Source organism: Mytilus californianus, unplaced genomic scaffold, assembly GCF_021869535.1.
Source record: "Mytilus californianus isolate M0D057914Y unplaced genomic scaffold, xbMytCali1.0.p SCAF_14, whole genome shotgun sequence".
Taxonomy (NCBI): domain Eukaryota; kingdom Metazoa; phylum Mollusca; class Bivalvia; order Mytilida; family Mytilidae; genus Mytilus; species Mytilus californianus.
This window is the reverse complement of record NW_026262626.1, coordinates 30,215,812-30,229,202: the sequence shown is the minus strand read 5'-3', so window position 1 is coordinate 30,229,202 and position 13,391 is coordinate 30,215,812. Positions and strand designations below refer to the sequence as shown.

At 32.8% G+C, this 13,391-nt stretch overlaps 1 protein-coding gene and 1 long non-coding RNA gene across 5 annotated transcripts in view; one reads left to right on the top strand and one right to left on the bottom strand.

Moving 5' to 3' along the window:
* LOC127724656 (carnitine O-palmitoyltransferase 1, liver isoform-like) overlaps window positions 1-13,391 on the bottom strand; it is a 212,107-nt gene that overhangs the window by 170,430 nt on the left and 28,286 nt on the right. For all 4 annotated transcript variants that reach the window (XM_052231687.1, XM_052231689.1, XM_052231686.1 and 1 more), the window contains one exon: window positions 4,936-5,075. In XM_052231687.1, coding sequence (XP_052087647.1) covers window positions 4,936-5,075 — 140 coding nt within the window. The remainder of the gene's footprint in view (window positions 1-4,935; window positions 5,076-13,391) is intronic.
* The window catches only part of LOC127724783 (uncharacterized), a 66,673-nt gene continuing 59,736 nt past the window's right edge, over window positions 6,455-13,391 (top strand). Inside the window, exon 1 of the long non-coding RNA XR_007992688.1 lies at window positions 6,455-6,494. This is a non-coding gene — a long non-coding RNA (uncharacterized LOC127724783). The remainder of the gene's footprint in view (window positions 6,495-13,391) is intronic.

Genomic DNA, 13,391 nt, shown 5'->3' with positions numbered 1-13,391 from the left:
TTTGTGGTATGGTACCTTGCAGTATAATTTCACAGAGATCCATACACTTGAACACAAGTTATTGTCTAGAAACTAGAAAAATGCTTATTTTTGGCCCCTCTTTGGCCCCTTATTCATTAACATTTTTGGCAATTACCCCCAAACTCACTTCCAGCTTTCCCTTTGTGATATGGATTTCATAAAGATCCATACACTTACACAGAAGTTATTGTCATGAAACTAGAAAAATGCTTGTTTTTTGCCCATTTTTTGCCCCTAATTCCTAAAATTTGGAGGCAATTACCCCCAAAATCAATCCCAGCATTCCCTTTGAGATATGGAACCTTGTGGTACAATGTCAGAGAGATCCATACACTTACACACAAGTTATTGTCATGAAACTAGAAAAATGCTTGTTTTTTGCCCCTTTTTTGCCCCTAATTCCTAAAATTTGGAGGCAATTACCCCCAAAATCAATTCCCAGCATTCCCTTTGTGATATGGAACCTTGTGGTACAATGTCAATGTCAAGTTATGTCTGGAAGTTACAAAAATGCTCATTTTTGGCCCCTTTTTGGCCCCTAATTCCTTAACTGTGGGTACCATAACCCCCAAAATCAATCCCCACCTTCCTTTTATGGTATTGAACCTTATGATAAAATTTCATAGAGATCCATTCACTTAAACTAAAGTTAGAGCGCAAAAACCAATGTGTCTTCGGACGACGATGACGACGACGCCGTCATACCAATATACGACAGCAAATAAATTGCGGTCGTATAAAAATGCTTATTTTTGGCCCCTAATTCCTTAACTGTGGGTACCATAACCCCCAAAATCAATCCCAACCTTCCTTTTGTGGTATTGAACCTTATGGTAAAATTTCATAGAGATCCATTCACTTAAACTAAAGTTATTGTGCGAAAACCAATGTGTCTTCGGACGACAACGATGATGACGACGCCAACGTCATACCAATATACGACCGCAAAAAACAAAAACCTTATAAACCTGTTAAAAAGGGTACTATTGCTAAGTGGATTAAACAAGTCATAATTTTGACTGCTACTTCCTATGTTAGTGGATGAATTCCAATATCTACTATTCTTCGCACAGCTGGGTGGAGGAAAGATAGCGTGTTTAGAAAATTTTACTAAAGACCAATTACAAATGACAGCTCCTTCAGTAAAGAAATCTTATTGGCCGAAGGAAAATAAGATAGATTTGTGTATATATCAGGGCCTAATCTAGGATTTTGAAGAGGGAGAAGTGACTTCTCCTTCCATGAGAGAGAAGGGAGAAGTGGTCAATTTCTTGGAGAAGTGAGATTCCATTACCGTTACAAATTTTGTGTATATATGGATGCATATAACTTTTTCTCAAAAATTTAGAATTATTAGTGTTTTCAAGTAGTGAAAGTATTTAGTGTTTATAAGTGTAACTGTTGCTACTTAACAAAGATTTTGACTGAAAGTGCAGAAACTGAACTCTAAAGACTCATGTGATTCTATAGGTAGATTGGACTTACTAAATGAACAAATTAAACAAACCTTACATAAGTTGTAGTTTGATGCTAATTTGGTAAGGTCCAATCTACCAGAATCACATGCCCACCCGAGCTGTGATTTGTGCCCTTGCTTGTTGAACATGGAAGTTTCCTGACTTTCTCCACTCTGAAGTCTGATTTGCATCATGTGATCATCTGTTCACTCATGTGATTTTGGTAGATTGGACCTTACCAAATTAACATCAAACAACAACTTAGGTAAGTTTTGTTTAATTTGTTAATTCTACCCCACTTTACGAAATCCAGCAATCATATAGTACAGCTGTTATTATTGACACTATTCCCTTAAACATTCAGTTTATACTTTTTTTTCAGGAACTTTGAACTGTTTTTACATACGTAAATGTTATGTTAGTAAGCAGGAAATGATGGTTCTACATTATTGATTACATTTGTGGATTCAAGGTCTCTTACATAATATTAAGTCAAAAATAATGACTGTACATACTGGAATTCTCTGTCAAATATAAGTTGAAAATGATTGATTATCAAATGTAACAGACATCTTGAAAATATTTATATTGAGGCATAAAAACAGATTATTGCCTACATCATGCCTGTAGGCCTGGCCTGTCTGGTAGGTTCACCCTTTCTAAGGGTCACTCCCAATGTGATTTATTTAGGTTAGTATTAAATATGATCATTATTTACAGTTGTACATTTAAACTTTTTAAAATATCAATACCTGTACAGTAACACCATAAACCAAGAAACTCCTACTTTTACTTGATAGACTGATATAGTTCATATAGATAAATTTAGCTCTTGTTCAGCAGGGTTGTCCATTTGTATGTAGACCATAGCATAATGTTCGTGTGATATTCTCAATGTCTCTGATATTTTGATGTTTGATGTTAACTATTTGCTTGATCTTTTCAGATGATGAGTCCATAATAAACTGCACCATGAGCCCTTCATCCACAATTTTATCAAATATCTCGTTACCTATGTTGTTGATCAAGTATGATTTTAGTGTTGTTAAATGTTTATCTCTTTCGGTTTTCAGTGCATTACATTCTAGCATAAAGTGTTCTGTATCTTCCGTAGCTGAATTGCACAATAGGCACATATCCTGCTCCACATTACTGCTAAACTTGGCACGGTCTATTTGAAGTGTATAAGTCCTAAGTATGAGCTTTGCTTTTATTTCTGCTTTTTTTACTTCTAAAGTATTATTTGAGGTGAATTTCCATATTTGGTGAGGATTTCCAATTGGCCTTGTTTTAATATTAATGTATTTCATTGTAGATTTTTCAGATTTTTCTATCTCCCATTTCTCTGCCCAAAATTGCTGAATGGCACGCTTGACAGTTTTCCATTTTCAATAGTTGGTTTGACTAATAACAGTTCCTGAGCTTTTGGTAGTTTGTATTTTGATAAAGCAGTTTCTAATCTACAAATGAGTGTATTACCATTTTGTTTTGACATTATAAGTTGCCTTTCTATAATTCTGTATTCTATGCTGGTGTTGTCTTGAATAATGCCTCCAAAAAAAGTGAGTAGCAGTCGGTCCACAGTTGACTGTATTGGTTCTATACCTAGTAAACTATAGTTGGCAGCACTAGCAACTTTTTTTGGTAGTCCTTGTATCTGTCTGGATATTTGTAGTTGGAGTCTCTCCAATTTTGTGATGTCAGATTTTGTGTAGTTTAGGACCTCAATGCCATACAGACTCCTTGGCAAGGCATAAGTTTGCCAGAGTTTTGCTGAGACCATTGGCGACATTCCCTTTCTGGCACTCAGTCCAGGACCAAGCATAGCATATATAGTATGTCGAGCAACTTTTAACCGGTCTTCTATATTTACTTTATTCTTTATAGTTCTTATTAAACCAAGATGTTTAACCTCTTTCTTTTCGTCAATTTTATTGTTTCCTAGATAAACATTTAGTTCTTGTTGAACTTTTGTTTACGGCACAATATCAGATTTTGTAGGATTGATTGACACAAAGTCTTTGTTTGTCATATCATGGACTATATCTAGTAGAGCCTGAACCTCATGCTCCTTGCTGGCCAGTATGGCAATGTCATCCGCACAAGTTGGGGCGACAACATTAATGTTGCCTATTCGTTCACCTATGTTTGACCTTTCTAATGCCTCCAAGATGTTGTTGTTATAGTGTTTATATAAAACAGTCGATAACTTTGCACCTTGTCTAACACCTATTTCTTGTGTAAATTTATCTGAAATGCTATTGTTCCACTTAACTTTAACTGTTACATTCCTGTACATATTTCTTAGCAATAACCACATATTTCCCACAATCATGACCAAAACAGATCAAAAGTTTTATGCCTATATAATAGATTTCAAGAGAAAGGTAAAAAAGAAAGGTAGGTACTTAGATTTTATTCACATTTGAAAATGTCCATTATTTTGATGTATTTAATTTATAAAAAAGATCAGCCTCAAACATAAAAAAACACACATGGATTTTTCTAGCATTCCACAGGGTCCGGTATTCGGACCCATTCCCAATGGCAAATACCCTACATTTTTCACAATTTTGGGAGCAAAATTCCCAAACGATCTCAAAATTTATTTTCATCTTTATTATTCCTGACAGCGATGTTCATTTTGTTCAACCGCTAGCTTTATGCCGAAAATCGCCAACAATTAATGTGTAAATCAGAGTAAAATCGTATCTGACTGACAAAAACAACATTGAAAAACAATGGATGCAATAAACCGGAAGTGAAGACAATTACAATACAGGGTCAGATTCCTGGGGCGGATAAGGGTAATTCCGGGTTTGCCGATCAAATACAATAAAAAAATAATAATTCCAGGCAGGTGACAAAATACATGATGATGACGATATATAAACACTAGAATTATAAACCAAAAGATATATGGAAAAAAAAAAGAAAAAGCAGGAAATATTTTACACAGAAACTCAAAATTACTTTTAGTTCACAAATTTTCATGTCAAAATCCAATAAAATGTGACAGTAATTTTCCTATTCATTAATAAATGTTGATATTACATGTAGTTATTTTTATAGTGTAAACATATATATCTACAATTCCAAGAGGTAATTTCTTCTCAATTTTGAAGGGCCAGTAAAATTCTGGAAGTTTCTTACTTTATTTTCACAATAAAAGATAACTTTTAATGAACTAAACACACTGAAACTCAATTCCCAAAACTGGCCAGGGTCCTTTTTCCTAAAATACCCAGAAAAACCCCTGACACAAAACATAAAGTGTATTTAAAGGATCAATGAGTTAACATGGATCTGATCTACATTTACAAAGTTTGGGACATTCAGTCTGACAGGAACTTTCTTAAACAATTTTTAAGTACCATCATAATTAGCATGGTGATACCACCAGTATATCAGTAATGACATTTGAACACATACTGTAATTTTCCTTCTAAGTACTTACACTGCAGCTACATATTTATCTTGAGATTCTATTAAACCAAGAGAAGGATCAAATCCTCCAATCTTTAAGGCTAAAACAATCGTTGCTATAAACAACCAACTAGTAGGAGTGGCAGGATAGGTTCCATTTTTAAACTGGTTCTACAAATATAAAAGCCATAAATAACAAATAAATTTTTACATCTTTCCAAGCATAGCATGTTTCTGGACACGTAGTACGGCATCATCATCCTGTATTTCCAAATTATACATTGGTTGTATCAAACAGCTTAGAAGAATCCAGGTGCTGCAGCTTAATGAAAAGCCTGAAACTGCAATTCAAATTAGGGTTTATTATAAACAAGTCATCTACATGCACACATACATCAGTATATATCTGAAATCAAAAATTTTTCAATTAAATAGCACTGAGCTTTCAGAACCTAAAATTTTAATATAAATAATCCTATAAACACACTGATAAAATTTCTTGTGTATTAGCCACTTGATTCATGTTGCCCAAAAGAATGAACCAAAAATTATATAATCAAAGCAGAGGTGTGCTGGAAAGGCAGTTTATATCTAAAAACATTTCCAAGGTACATTACTCCAGTAAAAATAGTTGATCTATGCTGATAATAAGGAGGAAATCCTTCAAGATCTTACTGATATTATCCTTTTATATAAATTTCATAAAAATCTGAGTAGAAATGTGGGCTTGAGATTGCTTACAATGCAATTTTCCATGTAAAAAAAAAATTTACATTTCTAAGGGACATAACTCCTGTAAAAATAAAACAAAATCAGAATTTGAGTTTTCTTATTATATGGATTTGCTGAAAATTGCATTTTATGGTAATTATTTTCAAAAGGGCATTCATTAGCTACTATTTAGACAAAATAATTAAATATGATTTTTTGTTTTTGTTTCAAACATTTATATAAACTGTTAACCAAGAGACATGTTTAGCCTTTTTGTTATAGTGATAGTAAAATGCAAATTTATATTGAAATTAAAATAGCAATCCTTTAACATGTAAGTTATGCAAAATATTCAAAGTCAATGAACCTTGACTGAAGGTACAGGGCCAAACAATCACCATGGAAATGAGATGTATCAATGCTAATACAACTGCGTTCCAAATATCATTGACCTATGAATAGTGGTTCCCCATAAACTGACCTAATCGCAAACTATAACATGTTAACTTACCAAAAGTTTCAAAGTAAATAGACCATGACTTGGGGGACAGGGCCAAATAATCTCCATAGAAATGAGATGTGCCAATACTAATACTTCTGCATACCAAATATCATTGACCTACCACTAGACTGACTAGTGGTTTGCCATAAACTGACCTAATCACAAACTAGTACATTGTTGATGCCGCCTCAGACAACAAAACAGCATACCTTTGTCCCGCTTTTTGACTCCGTCTAGGCCAGCCAATATAGTCAACCTCATTTGAACCTGTATTCATGTACCCATTAATTTTACTCTATGGGTTGCATATAAGCTTATCATGTTAAGTTATTAAAAATAAACTGCTTTGCCGAGTGCAGCTGGATACGACCGCAGAGGTCCAACCCTGAACAGTTGGGGCAAAAATGGACACAATATTCAAGCTTGATACAGGTCTGAATTTGGATTGTAATTAAATATTTGACACATTATAGGTTTCTGACACATAATAAATGAAGCCAAAGAACTTGAAATTGGTTATATGATTTGAATTTATATTCAATTAAAGATTTCTTGCTGTTGTGCAATACACTGTGCTATTGCGCAATACTTAGAAAATCTGTTTTCAGACTATATACAAACGAATCAGCAAAATAAATTGTGACCCCCAATTTTTCCTTTGAAAAATTGACAATTTCTTAAATCTTGAGGGAAAAAAAATTGCCATTTGACGGGGCCTTAATTAGCAAAATAAATTGTGACCCCCAATTTTTTTCTTTAGAAATTGACAATTTCTTAAATCTTGAGGGGAAAAAAAATGACCCTTCCAAAAAAAAAAATTTTTTTTTACCCCCAAAAAAATGTTTGTTTACCCCCTCCCCCCTCAAAAAAAAAATAATATTTGAAGAGAATTTTCTTTTGAGGAAAAAAAATTGAAGATTTCTTGCTGTTGGGCAATACTTAGTAAATCTGTTGTCAGACTATAAACAAATAAAGTTCAATTTCTTCTCAATGTCATATTTGAAATATATGAAAATCAATAGGGAGATTACATCAATAGCTATAAATAATTCACCAAGGTTTCATGAGAAGGGCTGAAAGCATTTTTGAGTTATTGTCCAAAAACTTGAAAATCCCCCCTTTTTTAATGAATAAATGATTTTGATTTGATTTTTGGTGTTTTAATGCAACTTTTAAGCACCGCTTTTGGGCTATTTCGTGGCCGCCAGTTTTTATTGGTGGAGGAAGCCGGGGTGCCAGGAGAAAACCACCGACCTTCAATAGGAAAACTGACAATCCTAGTCAATTAAGATTGTAGTCGAGTGCACCCACACGAGCGGGGTTCGAACTCACCACCTCAGTACAGTAGTAACTACTTAGACCACTCGGCCACCGAGGCCCCTTAATGAATAAAACCCCATAACTCAGAAATGTAAAATCTAAAATTTATAAAATTCTAAAGGGAGCTTACATCAACAGATATAAACAATTCACCAAAGTTTCATGAGAACTGCTGAAAGCATATTTTAGTTATTGTCCAAAAACTGGAAAATCCCCCTTTTTTTATGAATAAAACCCTGTAACTCGGAAACGTTCAATCTAAAGTTTATAAATATCCAAAAGGGATGGAGCTCATGTCAATAGATATAAACAATTCACCAAAATTTCTTGCAAGTTGGTGAAAGCGTTCATGAGTTATTGTTGGAAAACTGGAAAATCCCCCCTTTTTTAATGAATAAAACCCCAAAACTAGGAAACAGTAAATCTGAAATTTATAAAAAAACGAAAGGGAGCTCAGGTCAATAGATATAAACAATTCACCAAAATTTCATGCATATTGGTTACAGCTTTTTTGAGTTAATGTCCGACATGTTGACGACAGACGGACGGACAGACGATCAATGGTATACCATAATACGTCCCGTAAACGGGCATATAAAAACTATAATTGTGTTGCAACAACACAAATGGCCCCGCTAGCAAAAAAAAGCTTGAAGCAATTTTTAGGAGTGGAAATTTGAGAATCAAAGTCAGTTTAACTGTTATTTTCAACAATCAACAGAGCAGAACCAAACATAAACTCGATCTGTAATTCATTATATTAGACTCACATACTAAAAATTAGCTAGAATGTGCAGGCGTTAAGAAAAAAAGTCTGTATAACTGTTATTTTCACGAAATTATCAATCTCAATCTGTCACTCATTATAGTAGACTCACATACTGTAAATTCAGAAATTATTGCGAATAATGTGACAAGGTGAGTATGGCAATAATTAGAACTCGCATTCAGATATCTGATACCTACATAAGTATGCAGATTTTCCTGAAATCGTAATAAATAGTCTAGCATTTTTGTTCATTCTTCAAAAATCGCAATAATAAATGCACGCAATAATTTCTGAATTTACAGCACTAAAAATCAGCTCAATATGTGAAGGCGTTTAGACAAAAAGTCTGTATAACTGTTATTTTCAGGAAATTTTCAAAGTCCAAATCCTGTAATTTCGATTAAAAATTATATAACAAATATAGTTGACCTACTGCTTGTAGTATCTGATAATCTGACAAAACCATCCACTACTTAACATTGGCCAATGACCAAGGGTTTGGAAACAAGTCATATTTGCTAGTCATGTCCTAAACTGAAAGATATTTGTCCTAATCGGCAAATTGGGATTTAGGACAAATTTTTTATTTTTATTACAGAAATAATTTCGGTCATTTCATTGAGATAGGGTTTCTTTATCGCCAATTCACACTTGTTTTTTTTTGTAATTCCTTTCCTGTAATAAAACTGCCACTCCAGTATAGTATGATAATCCTGAGGGCCCTCCTAATAACCATATTAATGCCTCCGGGAAATATTGGCTAATTTCGGGGTAATCGCTAATCACTTTTTACTTTTTAATTAACACCTAACAGTGATTACAAGCTCAGAACTAATATTATAAAGAAATTAAAATTCCATGATAACTTTCTTCATAGTTTAATAACTTTTCAGCAAAGACAATCGACAATTCTGATTTCAAATTAAAACTTGAAAGAAAAGAAATTATTCACGAGCCAAAATGTGTGCATTATTTACTATGTAATACACATGCTTGAAATTGTCTTATCCTTTGATTGAGTTAAGCTATTTCAGTTGATATTTTATAGTGTGTCTTTCTATGTTGTGATGTTACACTATTGTTTCAGGAAAAAGGGTGAAGGTTTGGTACCATTAAAACGTTTAAACCCACTGCATTTGTTTGCACCTGTCCTAAGTCAGGAATCTGATGTTCAGTAGTTGTCGTTTGTTGATGTGGTTCATAAGTGTTTCTCGTTTCTCGTTTTTTATATAGATTAGACTGTTGGTTTTCCTGTTTGAATGGTTTTACACTAGTAAATTTTGGGGCCCTTTATAGCTTACTGTTCGGTGTGAGCCAAGGCTCCGTGTTGAAGACCGTACTTTGACCTATAATGGTTTAATTTTATAAATTTTGACTTGGATGGAGAGTTGTCTCATTGGCACTCATACCACATCTTCTTATATCTATAGACTCTTAATCGTAAAATGCAAAATGACATCATGCTACATTAAACCGAATGCAACTATTATCTGTTATATTCAAAAACATTAAAAATTCCCGTGATTTCCAAGGTGTCAATTTGATCAACTATAGGTGTCAGACCACCAATTCACTCCCTCCTATTTAGAACGTATGTAAAAGTAGCCCTATACATTGACAAAAATTAGTGCATTTGATGTTATTGTTTACTTAAACTAACCAACAAATTAGCAGAAATGGAACTTTTGGTGAAAGAGAAATATATTTAGACCATTTTGAGTCACAATTTACTTTTCTTTGAGTTTGCATTGAAAATTGAGGATTAGCTCCATAATAATACTAATTTAAGATTTCCAGAAAACCAGGGGTTATTTTTAGTAGTACTTGGCTTCCAAAAGGCAGTTCTTTCTTACAAGACTTTAAACATGGGTTGAAAATTGGCATGTAGTAAGGTGATACATGCACAATTCAGGATATACCTGGTTTCTATGAAGTGAAAATTAAGGTAAAATATTTAGAAAGCTGTGAAAATTGTAAAATTTGGTTGAATAGATAGGGATTTTGAATAAGTGGTCAGTGACACCAGAACGAATCCCGGAAATGAATCAGGAATTACTCGTACTTTAGTTATGTCGTGAAACTTCCAGTTTTAATTTACAGCAGCATGTGTGCTATGATATAAATAGAAAGTAGAATAATGTATTTTTAGTTTATTCTATTTTTAGAATCATAATATTACTACGCATATGGGGCACTATTTGCAGGTTACCTAATGTCCTACATCAGCAGACCTTTTATCCGCCTGCGTTTTAATTTTGTCTTCAAAAGCGTAATAGAAATAGAAATGTTTAAATGTCTGAGAAATTACCATTTGGAGTCATTAAAATCATTTCAATTTTAAACTGTTGCATTCCATTAACTGTTCTTGAACGTTTTTAGAAAAATGGTAAGAAGTTGAATAAAGAAAATTCATGAAGTAAATGCGATGAAACAGTCAACACAAGTTCGTTGATGCTATGAATCTAGTGTGAATAATTTTGGACAGTTTGAAAAAAGGTGCCCAACTTTTAAGTCAGGTAATAATGACCATCAGTAGTTTTCAGTGATCATCTCGATGGTTTATTGGATGGTGTCTAGTATCAAATATATTTATGTTTATATCTGGTACTTTGACCATCAGTAGTTTTCAGTGATCATCTCGATGGTTTATTGGATGGTGTCTAGTATCAAATATGCAATAAATGCTGATACATTATAACAAGTCCATGTCTTTCATTTGTTTCTTTTGGACTCCTTTTTATTTGGAAATACCTTTTAATGTTATAAATCAAATATGAGAATTTGAGCCAAATTGGTTAACATGAATCTGGCAGCTAATGCTCCTATAAAGCACCCCTTGAACCATATTAATTAAGCTCTCCTGTTGCTGTATAAAGTTGTAATACTCCACCAAAAAATCAAATCTTGTGTTAACTGTGTGTTATTTTGATGCGTGTATGCATGATATTAAACTTTAAACAGCAAATTCAAACTAATGCATATATGAGAATAAATTGTTATCAATAAAAAACAAATAGGGAAAATTTTTTGTGGTTTATGGCTGCTTAGTTTTTATCTTATCTACACACTGAGGAATTTCTTAACAAGCTATTTCAACAGATAACTGCTATCCAGTCAGCAGGGAAAGATGTCATCCCCAAATTGTGATTTTTAAAAAAGTAGTATGCTGCTCTTGCTTTTGAAACTGAGAGTTATGATATCCTGTATGTTGCATAGTAATATCAGTGTATTTTGTTATCATTTACTGCTTTTCCAGTTCACCATTGGCTGAGTAATATATGCTATGACAAGAATTTCAGATTGGTACCAGATATCAGTCACTGACCAATATTTATTTGCAGACATGACCATTAATCAAATCAAAGAAAGCTTGGAAGAGTTGTGTGCATAATTTCAATAATAATTTAGTTATCAATTGAGATATCATATGGTGGTGGACAAAAAAAACCTTCAAATAGCACTATTGTTGATGTTCTTTAAGATAGCAAGGTCATACACAATTTATTCTGTAGATAAATGTAAAGGTGTTTCCTCATCAGTGGGTCATTAAATTCATGTAACAATGTGTTTTAAATTACAATTCAAATATTTTATCAAATTACATTAAAAGTTTAAATTTTACATTTTTACAAAAATAAGAAATAAACATATAAAAATTCATCTAAAAAATATACATTGTAGTTCCTAAGACTTAAAACTATGATCTTTGTCTCCCAAAATTTACCTCCGAACAGTTGTTTTCAGTGGCATTTCTATGTTCAAACGTAGAGGTGCAAATGAACATTATTTTTTCCAACTCCTGAGGATTGTTTACTGATTTTGATAATGAAAATTATATGACACTGAAGATAAATGGTTGTAGGATGATATGGGGTAATTTTCATTTTTCATAAGCTAACAATGTATTATGTTTTTATTCTATTGTCCAAAGATGGGAGCATCTTTAGTTTTTGGGGCAATTTTATCAATATTTCAATGTTATAAGGTGCACTGATTTTTTTTTTTAATTGTAAACAAGAGTGCACACGCTGAAATGTCTCGACTGCTTTTTTTTTTATAATCATAATTGAATAATAATGATGAAGTCAAAGTCAAATGAACCCTGACAGATAGACATCTTCACCTTACAATAATTCCATTTGCCAAATATAGTTGACCTATTGCTTAATGCTCCTGATAAACTGGCAGACTAAACCATGAAAAATTCTTTAGGGTTCACAGAACCCAGTGTCTCGCCTACTTTTGCTGTTAATCGCAGGCTCAACAAAAATGAGGAAAAAAATTAATAAAAATATTCCTCTCTATACTATCTTTTGATTGTAAGTAGCTTCTGTCCAAGTTTGGTAAAAATCCAGGATAGTTTATGAATCTAATAAATGTTTTAAAAACTTAAACTGCAGACTGTATGTAATGTTAACTGGAAGAAAAACTAAGTCCATTTATAAGTAAAATAAGGAAAAAATGGAACAAAATTTTAACAAAATTTCCTTCTAGATACTAGCTTTTAATCATAAACAAGCTTCTGTCCAAGTTTGGTACAAATCCAAGATAGTTTAAGAAAGTTGTTAAAATTTTAAAAACTTTAACCACAGAGTGAATGTAATGTTAACTGGCAGAATAACTAATTCCATTTATAAGTAAAATACTGATTTTTTTTTTTTTTTTTTTTTACAAAATTTACTTCTGGATACTATCTTATGATCATAAATAAGCTTCTTTCAAAGTTTGGTAGAAATCCAGGAAAGTTTAAGATAGTTATTAAAATTTCAAAAACTTTAACCACAGAGTGAATGTAATGTTTCCTGGCAGAAAAACTAAGTCTATTTATAAGTAAAATACGGAAAAAATGAAATTTTTTTTTACAAAATTTACTTTTGGATATTATCTTATGATCATAAACAAGCTTCTGTCCAAGTTTGGTAGAAATCCAGGATGGTTTAAGAAAGTTATTAAAATTTCAAAAACTTTAACCACAGAGTGAATATTTGTGGACGCCGCTGCCGACAACAACGACGGAATGTAGGATCGCTATGTGTCGCTTTTTCGACAAAAGTCGAAGGCTCGACGAAAATTAACATTGACCAATGAACCATGAAAATAAGGTAAGATGAACCCTGCCAGAGAGCTTGGAGAATTCTTGAAAGGTCATGACCGGCATTTATGAGAGCAATACTATTTTGAGTAT